The sequence below is a fragment of the Cyprinodon variegatus genome, unplaced genomic scaffold, assembly GCF_000732505.1.
Source record: "Cyprinodon variegatus isolate N-32 unplaced genomic scaffold, C_variegatus-1.0 Scaffold1382, whole genome shotgun sequence".
Classification (NCBI taxonomy): domain Eukaryota; kingdom Metazoa; phylum Chordata; class Actinopteri; order Cyprinodontiformes; family Cyprinodontidae; genus Cyprinodon; species Cyprinodon variegatus.
The window spans coordinates 57,087-74,088 of NW_015151835.1; the positions used below are offsets into that span (position 1 = coordinate 57,087).

The window sequence follows — 17,002 nt, forward strand, 5'->3', positions numbered from 1 at the left end:
TTTAATCACAATTAAAAAAAGGTATATTTTCAACAAAAACACAGTTCTGCAACAACAAAAAAAAAAAAAAATCATACCAACAATTAAACATGGTAGTGGCTGCATTATGATCTGGGGTACATTGTCTTTAGATGGAACTTTATTAAGGTTTTGGTTCAATAACAGCTCATAATATAAACAAGTATGAACCAAATCCTCCAGGGAACCTACTAGAAATTTGAAGATAAAGGGCAGTTTTGTTTTTCTGCTTCACAGCGGATCCAAACTTGCACCCAGGTCAACCCAAAAATGACCTTGTGAGAAGAAAATACAGGTTTTGGAAAGCAATGGTTAAATAGGGAGAAAAATCTGTGGGCTCAGGTAAACAGGGCGGTGGACATGAACTTTCCTCACACTCATAGATTTGGGGAATGTCTGGAAGAGATGATGGGCAAATATTAGCAGGCAAAGATGAGGGAAGCAGACTCCTACCAAAGACTTAACGCTAAAATCGAATCAGAAGATATTGGCCTTAAATTAGTTTGGTGTATTAACCTGGAGGGTGGATCATCTTGCATTTTGTTTGTAAATGTTGTTTTTCTGTTGAATTGTTTTTTTTATTTACTTCTTTTTTTTTCCAACCCAAAACCAGGGCCATTTTAGATGACATGTAACCTTTGATGGCGGCTGTATAAGTGAGTAAGGAAGTTTGCATCATAGTGTTGCTCCATGTTTTTTGTTTTTTTTACGGACAGCGACGGAAGATCAGAGTAACAGCAGTTTCACAGCATTGATCCCAGACTGAAAAAAATAAAATTAAAACAAGATTGATAGGTCCAAATAGGCATTGACAGTACATACCTCTGTGGTCATGTAGTCATGCATTAGTGCTTTTTGGATGACAGCGGGGGGGGGCTATTTCTAGCGATCACTAGCTCTGCTCTCAAACCTTGCAGAGCCTCATCACCTTTACTCACAGTGTTCATAGATCTTCCAGAATCCCAGACAGCTTTGATGCATCAACAGCAGCAGGACCTCATTGATGGGAGGATCAGTTGATCACTTTACAACGCTAAGGTTTTTAGCAAAAATATAACCCAGAGGAGCTGCTTTTTGCAGAGCTTTTGGAACCACCTTGTGCATCTCCGTCTGCATCTTTCCATCTTCTTGCCCCGCCCTGCTAATCCTGGGCTGCATCACTGGCAAGGCATTGAAGGGTTCCAGTCAGAAGCCATTTAAGCAGCAATGTAACTGGATCTAGATCAGCGTCTCAAAGGAGCAGCCCAGTGGGGGGCAATCTCTGCACACAGAACTGTCCTACAGCCTGCATGTCTGGGCTCCTCAGACCCAGACCTCAGCTGATCAGTAATTTTTTTTAATCTCCCGTCACACCTGATTCATGTTGGGGACACAGAGGTGAACATTTTTAACCAGTACCAAAGTAAACCGCCGGCCTGAGCCAATGGACACCTTGCAGTGTTTTCAGACAAGGCAGAATAATGGTCACAGCAGAGAGAACGTTTTGCGGAGCTGATTTTAAGAGCTTGTGTTTTATAAAACTAAAACCAAAACGTAACATCTTGTCTGGTGAGCTATTGGCCAGTCATCTAGTCCCGCTAGCTGGGATGCAGCCTAGTCCTTCCTCCTGGCAAGCTGGGATGTCTGGGACGTCGGTGGTTGTTACGACGCGTAATGCGTGTGTGTACATCAAGAGGTGTGTGTGGTTAGGAAGGGATGGGCAGTAAGTTACAGAGGTTAATGGTAAACCAGCCAAACCAAAGTCACACACTCACCCACCGCACACAAACACCCCCTCAACACCCGGTGCCTCCATCCCTTCCCTCAGATGTGGTCGTCACTCAGCTGCTCTCCCCTCAATCCCAGCCGTTGTCCTTGATCATATGGGCCAGCTCGATGATGAACTTCCCCTCTTTATACTTCTGACTGCTCTCGAACGCGTGTTCCTGGAGGGAGGAAAGGAGACGGCGACTCATTCAAAGGGTTAAATCACATCAAGTTCAGACTCAAGCAGTTAAAAAAATTCTGCTGTATTTAAAAGCCACCTTTTTGGCTGTGTATATATGCCTGCTATTACGCTGCATTTCGTGACAGAAGGGTGTTTTTAACCATGGCCTGGAGGTCTGAAAATAATCGCTCCAAATGCTGCGCGTCTGCAGGCTGAAACATGTTTTTCAGCCTGAGAGTAGCTCGAAATTCATCCAGAACTGCAGCACCTGGCAGAAATATTCAGACCTTCCCACATTTTGTCCCATTGAAATTTCATCGATCCAATTCTATGTGGCAAAGCAACACAAAGTGGTGAACACTAGCTGTAAAACTGTAAAAAAGAAATGCATGGATTTTATATTTTATTTTAAATAAAATTTGCCCTGCTGAGCCAATTCTTTATAAAAACAAACTTTGCAGCAATTACATATTCAAATCCTTTGGGGTCATCAGCTTTGGACAGCTACAGATAATCATTCTTCTTTTTATTTCTCAGCTGAGCTAAAGCATTGACTGGTCCATTCGAACACATGAATCTCTGATCCATTGTCCCTCTGGCTTTTGCAGCTTCTTCATAAGGTTGTTATGCATTTAGAGCAAACTATCTTCCTATAAACTGACCAGCTTAGCTGTCTCTGCTAAAAAAATAAAATAAAAAATAAAAAACCTCCCCACACCATGATGCTGCCACTGCCATGTTTCACCACAGAGGAAACAGATTTATGGGAGCTGTGTTGTGGGAATCATCATGCATGGGATTGAACTAAGCTCTGTAAGAGTTTTAGTCTGAAATATTGTCCCGTGATCTAGCGTGCATCAAACTTCACCAACAACATTAATGATACTATTTCTTTACAGGATTTTACTGACAAACCTCTGAGGCCTTTAAAAAAGATTTAATTACACACAGTATGACTCAACTTCCTCCAGCAAATGGGTTACATTAACTTTTATTTAGGGTATCATATTAGCATATTAGCCCTTTAAAGCCAAGGGTATCATATTTGATAGAGGAGATCTTGAAACCTCTGCATCATCAGTGTGATGTTTTTGTTCTTGAAAGCCTGACTTACATAGTCAGACACATGTAGTGAACAGAAAACATATAAAAGATGATATAGAAATGCATAATATATCAAAATTGATGCAAATAAATGATGTAATTTAAAGTTTTTACAAAATGTATATAGTTATTTCATTTTTCACAAAGTTCAATGACAATTCTAATTTTGGAAAAGTAGAATCTTCTCTCAATTATTTCCTGGTTCAGGCTTTAAAGGGTTAATTAGTCCAGCTTGTCTTTTTGTTGGAGAAAAAAATAGATAAATGCCAAACAGAACAAACTGCATTAACATTTTGGATGTTACCTTCAATTTTCGAATCATGAGAGAACTGTAAGAAAAAACTAACATAAATGTAACTGGTGTCCAAAACACTTAAGCGAGCACATGTGTCTTTTTCTGTCATTGATTAGTTTGGTTTTTGAGCTGCAGAGGCCTAATCTCCAATTTCTCCTTCCAGGAGTGCAGCAGGTCGAACCTAAGAGCTTTTTCTCCACGGCTGCAGCCCTGCTTTTAGACTGTGGGTCTTTGCCAGGAATAGAAACTTCTGAGGAGAAAGCTGCTTTTAACACTGGTTTACCCCAGTGTTCAACAGAAACATAAAGAAAATATTTCTTTTTAAGGCCATAAGAAAGTTGAAGGGACTTCAGCCTTGGAGCTGTGGTTGTTATAGTAGGAGGTTGGATCAATGCAGCCTCTCAATCCACCAACAAGGACGCCAGTGTCCCTTTTTAACCCTTTAAGGAAACGACTGCCGGCACTTCAGTCTAAACTCCCCCTGGCATGTTAAGAAGGGTTGACAGCTGCACATGTTTAGCTCTACTGATATATTAAACAGTCCATCCGGTTCAGACCTAAATAACTCCTCCACCTTTAGTATCACAGCTTAATCCTAAATATAAGCAGCAAAGTTCAGCGTTTATTAAGCAGCTGCTGTATTATATTATGTAGTCAGTTCTAATTCACTTTTATATCAGAGTGTAGTTTGGCTGTCTGGTTGTATGATTTTATTTTATTCCAAAAACCTAATCTGTTTCTCTGTTCTTAACTGAATAACCTGCAACTTATTGTTAATGAATCGATGTATTTAAGTTGTTTTAATGTTTTGTTTTGGGGATAGGGGATAGGAGCCATGTTTGTGTTTATTTGACCCCGGCAGCCTTTACTGATAACTACTCAGGGTTTTTCAGCCAATATCCCCCAATGATTATTAATAAAAATCAACAGTTTCCACTGGTCCTTTAGGGAATTCATTAACGGGAAGCAGTAACCGCATTATATCTCACTGAATGCATAAATTCGGAAGGCAAGAATGTTAAAGGGAAATAAACCAAACTTATCTTCAAAATGTTCTTTAGGAGATCTTTGAAAGTGTTTCTTTGGACTTTTTCTGGTAAGTCATAAGTTTTCTGTCCCATCCTTGGACCTGTTTAAAATGTTTTTATTTTAATTTTTTCTGACACTGTGTTTTTATGCTTTTGTACGGTGACCTTGAGTGTCCAGAAAGGCGCCTTTTTAAATAAAATGTATTATTATTATTATTATTATAATTATTATTATTACGGCAGCATGATGTTCCTTAGGGCCGTCCTGATCCAATACTGATATTGGAAATCAGCCTGATATCAGTTAAAAAATTCATACGAGAATATATCTGGCTGCCTGTAAAATCTCGGGTCTTTGGTTCAAATTTCATTTAACTTTTTCGTAAACAAGAAAACGATCACATCTATTGTTCTCACACCTATTGCTGTTGTTTTGAGAAATATCACTTGATCAAGCCTTTCCTATCATTCCACACCATAATCTAAGCAATATAAGTATATATGATTCATACCAATATCATATTGAGTCATTATTCTTCTCCTTTGACTATTTTACCCGATCAAATGAGTCAATTTCTCCACTGTGAGATAAATAAAATCAATCAAATCAAATCAAAATATCCATACCAGTCAATACTATAGGCTGCAATATCAGAAATGAAAAAGTTGTATCAGGACGCCCATAATGTTCAGTTTGCGCTTCAAATCAGCACCACTTTGACCAAAAATAAACTTTTTAGTCTACATGCAAAGCACTATGTGTAAAAGCTTATCCTGCACATCAACCATAACATACTATCTCCAAGATGAAACACGGGGGTGGTATCATCATGCTGTGGGGACCTCAGACCAGACACCTTTCATCAGGACAACAGCCCTTGACATACATCCAGAGCTCCAGTGGATAGCTTTATTTCAAAGTAAACATGAGCCAGAAAGGCCTAGTAAAAGTCTAGAACTTCAGCTATTTCAGAATTTGTTGCAAGACATACAAACCAATGTTCATAGAAGCTCTCAGTTGTATCTGGTTTGGTTTGAGCTGTTTTGCAAAGAAAGAACAGACAGAATTTGAGTCTCTAGATGCACAAAGCTGATGAAAGCAAACCGAAATAACTAATGGTTGAGATTAGAGTGGAACAAAGGTTTTAATCAGCATCGAATGACAGAAATCAGTCTGGAGTTGTCAGGAACTGCTCTAAAAGTAAAGAAAAACATAATTTTAAGCCCAGAGATCTATTTAAGACCACTGTGCATGCTTCCTGAATGTAAGATATAAATCAGGACAAAATCCAGAATATACTGTGAGCCACTTGTCTTCACTGATAAAAGGGACAACACTGTGTTCCCTGGAAATTCAGAAAAAAAAGTATTTAAAAATAATCACACCTTGAAGAAACATCTGACCTCCATCTGTCAGTTTGCAGCTGAGCTACAGCATCGACCCTCAGAGAGGAGCCATCCAAAAATATTTGTGCTCCAGATAAAAGCAGGTTTCACTCTAAGAACAACTCCTCCACTTTATCCTCCTCTAAACTTAGACCTGGGATCAGCCGAGGACACTCACGTATTTCCAGCCCAGAGTGGTCTTGCAGTTCTCACAGTAGATGTCTGCCACAGCATGCAGGCCTGTCAGCAGGACTCTCTCCTCTGCAGGGCCACACCCAACATTCACCCTGAGAGGCAGAGCGGAAAAAGTTTTAATAAGAAGGTCTCTGCCTCCAACAGAGCTGGGCTGGTGATTCACAAGCATCTAATAAGGAAGCGTATGCTTCAGTAGCTTGATGGAAGCAGATCAGTCCTTTATCTTAACTCTGAGAAGCATAAGAGCTTCTCAATAACTTATTTTTTCCAAACAGATGTTGTGAGATGTGATTTGGGATCGGTACTCACACTGAGTTGAACAGGTAAGCTCTGCCCTGGCTGCCCTGGAACGACTGCAGAGAAAAAAGTCGAAAAGATGAGACATCAGGTCCTAAAATAAAAGCTAAAGAAAAGCTTAAGTATTCTGAAACCTGCAGGAAAAACACATTCAATCCACCATAAGCATTAGCAGAATCATCGGGGTGGGTCGATGTTTCCTGTAAACCAAAGCTGCTCATTAAACTGCTCTGTTTAGTGCAGCTCAGCGGAAAGCCTCTCAGCACAGGTGAGCCAGTCTTCATAACAGTGCATCCATAATCCAATTCAGTTTCCAGCTTTTAATATAATCCATCCACGTGCAGCAGTGTGATGGTGGATTATACACACCTACAGGTGGAAAACCTGCGGCTTGTTTTTTCAATTTGTTTAAATCTCTGTTTTTAAAGGAAATATATTCACATCCTGTTCTTTGAAAATGACCGGATGATTCTTTGGTTCTGAGGCAGCACTCGTCGGGCAGCAAGGTTAACCAAAGTGGAACGGGGCCGGCGCTGCATCTGCTTACCTTGGAGATGAGCTCGTCGTGGTTGGCCAGGTGAGCTCGGCAATGGATGCAGCTGTACGTCCGGTGGCAGCTCGGCAGGTATGCCTGAAACGTCTTGGAGCGCGTCATCCTGACCATGGGCGGTGTTGGCGGGCGGTGCAAAAAGGGACTGCCAGCCCAGGTCGGCTCACAGGGGAAGCACCGCAACACACAGGTGAGGGCCGTGGTGGGCGGTGGGTCGGGAGGTAAACACCTGACAGAGGTGGTAGGAAATAGTTACATTTATTCGAGTAATGTTTTGAATAAAATGTACTCTTAGAAGTATTTTAACTGTACGGTACTTCGTACTTGTACATCGCTACTCCTTGGTTTCTCTGTCTACTATGACAGTAAACAGTAGATAATGTCAGTTGAAGTTCTCTGTGTCCTAACATATAAACAATTCACACTGCAAGGTTTGATTTTATAATTTTCATGCTGTAAAATCTAGATTTAGAAAAGTATTTCCTCTACAGGAATTTGTTTGTCTGTAATTATCATCATCAGTTATTATTATTGTTCATGCATCTAAAATGCCAAAACTTGCACATACAGTCTCTCTGACTGCAACATTTCCAAACAAATACCAAATATTTTTTTTACTCATTTTTGTTTAAGTTCTTGGCCTACTTTTTATTTGTACTCGTTAAAGTAGTGCTACTCTGACTCAAGTACAATTTTGGGGTATCTACTCACCCCTCACACCTGAACAGTATAATAGCTTCATATGAAGTTTTCAGCTTTTCAGCTTTCCTGGTCCTGCCAAATATAAGCCTACCCATAGCATGATGCTACCACCACCATGTTTTACAGGATGATTTTAAGCATTCGCTTTCAGTCGCAAACAGTGATTCAAGATGTAGCCCATAAATGTTCGATTTTTTCTCATCTGACCAGAACACCCTTTATCTACTGTTGGCTCTGACTCCTACCTGGTCTTTTGGGCAAGTGAACCATCTTTTCAAACTTGTGAACAGCACAACTAATACTAGTCCTGAGCTGTGGATCTCTACTGGTCCTTCATAGTTTTTGTGGATCTTTTTGGCTGCTCTTAATTTTGATGTCTTGATTTGGCTTTAAAGGGGTCATAGAATGCAAAACCGAGCTTACATTGTCATAGATGAATAACAATAGTTCAGTTGGTGAAATGGACGCACAGAGAAGTTCAAACCCCATCGACACCTCCTTTATCTGTAAATCTCATAATTCTAAACTTCCACCTTATAACGGGCGAATTCAAATGAAGCAGCGAGTTGACGTTAACTCTGGGATGTTGCCTTATTTGGCTCTGGCCTGTACTTTTGTCGTGCCCAAAAAATTACATACAGACCAGCGCACTGGTTCACGGCCCAAGAACATGAATAGAGGTAGATGTAAGACACCAGTTTAGCTTTTTAGCCTATAGTTGGGTTTACTTCTACAAGAATTACAAAGCAGGCAGTTTCCCTATTGATAATGAGCCAGAACCACGGGCATAAATGCAGTGTTCCAGGCTGCATGGAGAAAGGGGACATTTTTCACAGTTTTCCTGAAGATTCGACAGGTATGGATTATGTTTGTGTATCAGAAGACCCCTGTCACTAAGCTGTTGATAGCAATGCTAGCATATCTATGGTGACCAGATTGGGGTTTCTGAAAAGGAGGATACTGTTTGTTTGTTGTTTTTTTGTGGGGTGGGTCCCGGTAGGGCGCTGGATGGACCGGACCGGGTCCCAACAGGGGACGAAGCAACCAAACCCGACCCGGTGACAGTATGTTTTCCCCGCCTGCCTTACCGTGCTGCAAGGCGGGGGCAAGCACGGGGCCACCGCTGTCCAGGCTACCGTCACCGGGTTTGGTGGCTCCGTCCCCCACTGGCTCCCTGTTTCGACTAAGTGCTGCACATTAGTCGACCAAAATCCCGGATGATTTTGAAATTCCCCCCCGACATTTTTTTAGTAGGACATGTCCGGGAAAAAGAGGACGTCTGGTCACCCTACCATATTAACCATTTGATGTTTCAGTGAGTGAGTGCTTGTTGCTATGATGCGTCTTTGCTCAGCAGCTTCACTCGTTTTAAAACCAATCAATCAGCACACATTTAAATATTCATGAGCATACCATAAAAAGAAGAAAACCGTTTCATTCTGAGGCTTATAACCAGGCTTGCATTGGGGCTCATAGAACAGCAAACATGCAATTTTCAGCCCAACCAATGGTGCACACCCTATTCAGAGACCTTAAGGACCAGCACCAAATACCCTATAGAATCATTCTATGACCCCTTTAACTCTGCAACCCTCTTTCCAGTTTCCATGGAGTTCCTGTTAAATGTTCTAAGGTTGGGATACTGTTTTATAACCTCACGCTGCTTTAAACTCCTCCTCTGATGAAATTTGCTCACTAATGTTCTTTGAAAAACGTCCAAGGCCTTTATGGAACATCTCTAACCGGGGAATCAGAGTAATGACACATCAGAAGCTCTGCAAACTGAGTTTACTCACCAAACAAGTGTAAAATGTTCTAAAAAAAAAAACAATTCTTGTGATTTTTATGCAACAGATAAACATAAGGTTTTCTATTCGTTAGCATGTTCCTTTTAAGTACACATTTAAAAGTATTTTATGTTCTTTTGATCACCTTGTGACTGCTCTTCAATTCACCAGACTGCTTCAGGTTTTCTAAGCACCAAGTTTATAAACACGTCCTGTAATCATTGGCAGAAAATCTAATTTCTTTCCAGCACTTGGTGCAAAGGTGCTTCTGTAAACTACAGCCTGTCGCCCCGAGGCAAAGCCAGCGATCAGTCGATGCACAGAGGCCCAAGCAACAGTCCTACTTCACACTTCATGTTTAAGTCCACAAGCTGCAGGGATAATCTGCTTATCTAAGCACAACTGCGAGGATCATGCTCTGCTCCCTCCATGATATCCAAAGGGATCGACCCTTTAAAATACTTGCTGCTGGTCCGCTCTGCAGATTGAAACGATTAGCTTGGTAGTGGGACGCCATCCCACATGTCAGCCATAGATTCTGATAGTCTGCACTGGAGAAATTACAGTTGGTGTCTTTTCCCTCAGAGGTTCTTTTTATTGTTCCCATTCCCCTGAGTTCTTAAAGTTTCCACAAAGCCTCCATCAAAATACAGCACGCTTCATTTCAGTAACAGAGAAATAAACAGTTTCTTTCAAACGTTTGTTTTTGCTGAGCTTCATTGTCTGATTTTGAGGAGCTGGTCACCTTCACAGCTTGCTGTGCCGCCCCTGTCTGCATTTACAGAAGCATCTGGAAAAGCTCAAAAAATGCTGATTGGGAGCAAGGAGCCTCGGTAAGCGTGGGACAAATGAGAAAGCAGGGCCCTGCGCTGCGGCATGATTGTTTTTAGAGTCTGATGAAGGCTGATAAAGGCTCCGGGGGCTGATGGGAAGGACTGCAGCAGATAAATAAATAAAGCATTGAGACGAGCCCTTGTTTTCTCTCTTCTGACTCGGTGCCAACAGCGTGGGATCAGGGGCACAAAGACGCATTACAGTTGTCAGAGCTGACCCTCCGCGCACACAGACTGATGTTTAACCAAGAGCGTGCTTTATCCTTTCAGTCGTTTTAGGAAGAATGTAAGCATCATGCCCTCTGAGATCAGATGAAAGGTTGATTCCAGCCACACAGAATCAGCACACCGTCATAAACAGACTGTTATATAATATGTTTAATGTGCAGTTTACATAGATTCTTATCGTTTTCAACCATTTTAAAACCAATGCAGATATTTCTTAGAGTCTGATGTGATGGAGGAACTATATACATGTAACAGCAAAACAAAATCTGCAAAGTAACCATGCAGTGCCTCAAAGTTTCATGCAGAGGTTTCTGGTTGAAGTAAATTTAATTTTTTTAAGCTTTTGCGTACATTTCATTTTTGTATCTCTGCAGCTGAATGCACTATTTAAGAATAAAATTTGTGAATTTTTATTTTCAAGATGCAAATCTGGTAGCATCAGGCTTTTATGCTTCAGCAGGGACAGGAAAGCTGCTCAGAGTTAAAGCTAGATACAGGCCATGCAAAATACGGTGCTGGAGGTCCACCTTCCAACAAGACAATCACCCTAGAATGATGCGGCAGTCAAAAGTTCAGACTCAGTTCTATTTGAAAGTCAGGAAGGACTTGATTCATGGCCACTAAGCTCTGTTTAACAAAGCTAGTGGCTTCAAAAGTCAAATCTTCCATTTTTTCTCCAACCAAATCTGATTAATGTTTATTTTTTACTTAAAGGTACAGTACACTATGTTTCTACTATACCAGGTGGATCATCAAAATAAGTGCTCCTACTAATTGTCAATCATACTGTATGTTTATTTAAGGCCGTCCTACGTGCTCGTCCCCATTTTCACTTACCGATGGTGAGTCTGACATAGTGAAAAAATTGCAAATCTTTTTTTGGAAAGTAAGCTTGTATGAGCGATGCAAACAGCATGTTTTGAACAGAGCGTGTACGAGGAGAAATGGGCTCACGCATGCTCTTCCACTCGTTTAATAGACGTTGCCTCTGTGGAGCGGGTACAGGGTGGTGCATGTGCATATTTTTTTTCTAAGTGAAGAGGGAGAGTCTTTTTAAGATTCCTTCAAAGATTAGCTTTGATATCATTCATCTCTACTAGGAAGTGACCATAATTTAAACGGCAACTAAACCAAATCTGTGAAACAATAATTTTTCACAACTAGCAATGAAAGAATAAAGCACTAAATGTTAACATTAGTGGTGTCACACAGTGAGCTAGTTTACTGGTTATGAGTAAACATCTACTGTATGAACAAACAGTGATGAATCCATGTCAATCTGAGCTATGGAGGCCCAAGGAGAGGACTGATGAAAAAAAATCGAGATTTTTCAAAAATGATTAATCGCCCAGACAAAGTGAAAACCATCATCATTATCAGTCTGCTTGAGAATTATTCACTACTCTGTGTAACAGAGAGACTGAATTAACTTATATATCATTTTTCTAGTAATAAGGGGCCCCCATAGAGCCTTGTTGAACACCTTGAAAGTTGCCAAGATTGACAGCCAACTTGGGGTTAAATTCCTTGCGACATGTGGCAGGACGAAGCTGGAATGGAACCCACAGCTTTAACATCAAAAACAACTTCTGCTGTGAAGCCGGGGTTGCCTTAAAAAATCCTTTTAAAATGCATGAAAGCTTAAAATATGAATAATCATTTTGCAAAGCACAGCATGGATCCATCAGAACTGAAAGATGATTTTACTGTTAGAGTCTGTGAGTTTGTTGACCTTCAGTGTATCCTGATAGCAGAAAACTCCCCAGAGGAACAATATTTAGCTGCATTATTGGGCTGCGTATCGTGTTTCCTCCTGGGGGCGGTTGCATATGTGAAAGTGCGCTGAAGTTTGAGGAGAAAATGACTTCCTGGTAGCCATAATGTTTGTGTACGTCAGCAGGTTTGGATGAAAACCGTCTAGTGTCTCTGAATCAATGCATCTTAGGGGATAGAAAGTGATCAATGGTTAAAGAATAGCAGTAATTTCCTCCTGCAAAATAAAAATGTTTAAAGATTTCTTTTCGTCCTTATTCTAACTTCTTAGCCTTGGGATTCTTTATAATAAATCTTGTTTTTTTTTTACTAATATTAAAGTCCAATTTGACTTTATTCATGACTTTATTTCATGAATTCTCTTTGGGTTTCTAGAAGTCGTGACACACCTTAAAAAAAACAGCTTTAAATTTACATACAGAGGCAAAGCATAACCTGATTATCTGTTTGCTTTTCTGAAGAGTCTGATCAATGACTCTCAACCTACAAGTGGGTAAAACAACTTCTGCTTTAAATATCCAGGACAAATAGTGTCTGTTGGAAATGTGCCCTGAACATCTGCTTGTATACACGTAAAATCCACTACTTCTTTTAGGACAGCTTCAACTCCAGACGTTCTATTATCTGAGGCTTTAATAACACTTTGTTTCTCAAAACCTGGAATCATGAAAAAGCCTCCATAACCCAGAGAGGGATCTATTGGTCGACCACTCTCGAGGGGAACTGTGGCTTCGATTTTCCACCACTTGAAGACTGTCTGACAGCCGGCTGGTGGAGTCCTGTTTCAGAGAAATGGATTGGTAACTTTTTCCAGCCTGATCGAAGTTACCCGGTCAGGTCTTCAAGCTTTAACAGAGCGTAAGAAAAATGCCCTGAAAAAATGCTCATTCAGTATAAAAAGGTCCCCTTATCACATCAGACTATGATCCTTTGTATTAAGATACAACAGACTATTATTCCTAAATATTCATCTATACATATTTAGCAGTGATTTTACAAGGCAAATCTACAAAACTGTAGAAAATTTGCTTTCAAGAAAATACCGACAATTTTGTAAACTGGGGGTCAGGCGGACCCGCTGTAGCTGAAGAATCAGGGTGTTTCTCTCAGGGTGATCTTCAGATATCAAACTACACAAAAACAATGAAGCTAGAAATGTTGACAGATATATAAAAAAAAGAAAACAAATCTACTGAAAGATAAAAAACACAATACTAAAGTAAAATAAATAAATCCTTGCTGATAATAATATCTACACTTTGTTAGGAATCCAGTCTGTGTGGGTTGTGTTTCTGTTTGTTTTTCCTCCACCACCAGGTGGCGCCTGGTTCTCGTTGGTCCTCTCTCACACCTGCGGATGGTTGCCTCATTACCTGAGGACTCTTAAGCTGCTGACTGCCACTACCTCGACGCCAGAGTGTTTGCCAGTTTTGGGTACTCTAGCCTAGCGGAGTTTTGCTGAGTCAAACTGAGTTTTTGTCAACCTGAGTCTTAACATTGTTGTTATTGTCTTTGCCTCTGGGCAGGAATTCATCCTACAAACTGGATGTTTTGGACCTTCTCTCCCTGGAAGGATCATCTGAGCTTCAAACTGAGCTGGGGTTCAAACTGGAGGTTTGGATCTACTTTTCCCCAAGGGGTTGTTTGTGCTTCACACTGAGCAAGGGATTCACCTCCACAAGAAACTGTTCAAGTACCATTGGAAATCTAAGTGGCAGTCAGCTCCTCCGTTCCTCAAGGAAACACCTCAACCTGGGTAAACCCTGTCCGCCCTCCAATGAGCAAGTCAATAACTGGAACAACCGACTGGATTCAGAGATAGAAACCTTTTCTGGAAAAGTGAGTCATTTTGCCTTTATTCCCTTTTGCAAATCGAAGCTCAAATTTCCCACTGAGCCTGAACTAACCACAGGAACTTCCCCTTCATTTTTCAGTCCCGGTTCACCAGTGTTCAGAGTAGCACTGGACCCATCTCTACCAGTTCTCAATAACCTTGTTAAACCTTAACCTGATCTCTCCGTTTTGTTTTCTGCATGTGGGTCAGATCTTTGAATAAAATCATGACACACTTATTGGAAGTCACCTGCTCAACCTGCTGCCCTCAGGTAGAAGGAACAGGTCTATTGGAGACCAGAACACCAGACATCCCCCTCCTCACTATTACACTACTGTGTTAATCTAACTATGGCTGAAACAATTAATCGATTATTGAAATAATCGTCAAATAATTTGGTATTCGATTAATCGTTAACTGGAGCATAGATACTCTAAAATATGCCTTTAGCTGACAGAGAAACCCACTTAGAGCAGCAATTCTATCAAAATCGTAAGAAAATATATAAAGATTTTGCATTTAAAAAGTGTTTTCGTCTGTCAATATATTTTATCCAGAACTCCTTAAGTTTTAAGTTCAAGCTTAAAGTTTTAGTTTCACCTAGTTTACTTTAGTAAAAAAATCTTCTTTAAGGAACCTTTAGCTATCTGATTATTAATCGAAAATATAATCGACAGATTAATCGATATGCAAAATAATTGTTAATTGCAGCCCTAAATCTAACCATTTCTTAAATAATCAGCTGTACTGTCTGTCTCTGTGTGGCATGTGTCCTCTGCTGCAGCATCACTGTTTCTGTTTATTACACTTATGCCTGCACTCAATTATTTATTGCTAATTATTGTGTACATGGTTCTGGTTTAATAGTGGGTGTTTATGGGAATGGAAAAAAGTTTTGCACCGTTTTGCCCTATATTATATAATTTTCTATGCAGTGCATACATACTCCAAGTGAAACTTTTGTTATATAACTGTTCTATTGTATCATGAATACTAGATAAACAGTATTTATTGACTAATTAATATAATGTGGCAAACTTAGTTTAGCATAACTCATATATTACTATCAGGGCTTACCTAAAGCTGCATAACAGTTAGTCCTACCGGTGCAGAAATAATACAATAAAATATACAGTAAAATAATGTTTTCAATCGTGATTAAAATGGGGTATTTATAAGCAGAAATATTCTTTAACTTTGCATTTCTTGTAAATGAAGGAAAAGTTTATTGGTCGGCACACTGACAGTGTGTAGCAACAGGTAGGGGAGGGGGATGTTTTTGATTGAGCCAGACACAAGTAAAAACTTGCAATGTATAGCTGTTATCTTTAAAGGGTTTTTTAGGGCCTACTTGAAAAATAAAAGCTGGTTTTAGCTGAAAAAGCTGATTTCTGCAGCAGGACCTACGACTGCTAGCTATCCAACTAACGTTTTAGCTCTACAGCGTTCTGGTGCATAGGCAAAAAGATATGGAATCAAGCAAAACATAAATCAGCAGGCCAAAAGGTTGAGATTGCAAATGGTAGAGAAAAATCTGATTCCCAAACTCTCAAAATTTTAATTTTTTTATTTTTTTTTTACATGTTTCCAAATGGTTCTTATGATGATCCTCAGAATGGCTCTGATGATCATATAAAAAATATCCACTTTACTAGTTTATTATGGGAAAGAACTGCCACAAAGAAAGAATGTTAAATAAAGAATGTAAAATAAAAATATATCGAGCACCAGAGACACGGTGAACAGGAGGAAAAAAAGTATTCAGCTTGTTTTAGCTTGAATGCTGCTTTAACCTTTTCAGACAAACTCAATTAGTTTCTAAAACCAGAGAATAATCACATCTTTAAAGTGGCTTAAAATGTGTAGGAATCATTTAGCCAAGCAGCACTGTTTGATGGGAGGGGGGCATGGCGATGCTCTGATACATCCAGCAGCAGGGAGCTGCTCTGAACTACACAACAAGATGAAAATATGACAGAGAAAATAAATGGCATAAACAATCAGATGACTTGCAGCTGGCAGGGATCTACACAGAGTGAGAAATCAAGATATCCAAAGTAATTTCAGCCTGTGCAAACCTTTTGCATCCTGTTCAGGCTGCCTGCCTCTATCTTCACTTCATCTTTCTCCTGTGCCTCTCTGCCTGTTTGCATATTCATTGCTTTTCTTTGCTGCCTCTCTGTCTTTTCATCCATCCTGCGGCAGGTTGTTTGAGGTCAGCGAGCCGTCACTTCTGGTCATTTCTGGGTGTCATCCGTCCAAAGGCCTACATGCCATTAGTCCCACTAACCAACAAAAAAAAGTGCCCCTGCATACCATGACAACAAAAAAGGTTATGTAACGCACTGATGCTGCAGATGCTGCTTTTGACAATGATCGCAGACAGAGGGAAAAAGACTGAGGGCAAATCTGCTGAGTCCTCTATGAGCTGCACGTCCTACGCTGTTCTAACACGATTTGTGCACATGATGGGCTTTTCATCCTGCTTTCTGCTCACCGTTACAGCCAGACCAGCAGCTTACAGCAGAATGACATCACTGACTCCACTCCCAACTTGTTCCAAATCTCCCCCATGAAGGGATGCTCCTGTTTCTGCTCCTCCTTTACACCTTATTTTGTTCCGTGATGCTTGATCTGAGCACTACACCTTCTGACAGACAGCACATAACAGCTCATAACTTGTTCAAATTACTCAAGTTTGTATTATCCCTAAGCTTTTTGGGAGTGGCTAAACGGTAGATGAAATAGACACAGACTTGTTCAACTTTTCTCTGAGCATACAAGCCCCCGTGTGTGAGGGATCACCTTTCAGGGCTTGCAGCTCGTCTTCGATCCCCTAATTTCGACCCTCACTCACATGATCGCTGGCTATCTGCCCTGCAATAAAAATACATCATGGAGTAGAAAGCTGCTGAGGAAAAGGTACTTTCATTTAATGTAATTCAACCCAATTCTTAAAAACATCTGTACTAGGCTTCAGTATCTATCTATCTATCTATCTATCTATCTATCTATCTATCTATCTATCTATCTATCTATCTATCT

At 40.3% G+C, this 17,002-nt stretch overlaps 1 protein-coding gene across 1 annotated transcript in view; it reads right to left on the reverse strand.

The window, feature by feature from the left end:
- Window positions 1-389: 389 nt before the first annotated feature.
- Window positions 390-17,002, reverse strand: part of LOC107103136 (protein yippee-like 2) — a 19,230-nt gene continuing 2,617 nt past the window's right edge. The window contains exons 2-5 of the mRNA XM_015402673.1: window positions 6,798-7,029; window positions 6,263-6,306; window positions 5,937-6,045; window positions 390-1,943 (exon numbers count right to left, since the gene is read on the reverse strand). Coding sequence (XP_015258159.1) covers window positions 1,854-1,943; window positions 5,937-6,045; window positions 6,263-6,306; window positions 6,798-6,914 — 360 coding nt within the window. The 5' untranslated portion in view covers window positions 6,915-7,029 and the 3' untranslated portion in view covers window positions 390-1,853. The remainder of the gene's footprint in view (window positions 1,944-5,936; window positions 6,046-6,262; window positions 6,307-6,797; window positions 7,030-17,002) is intronic.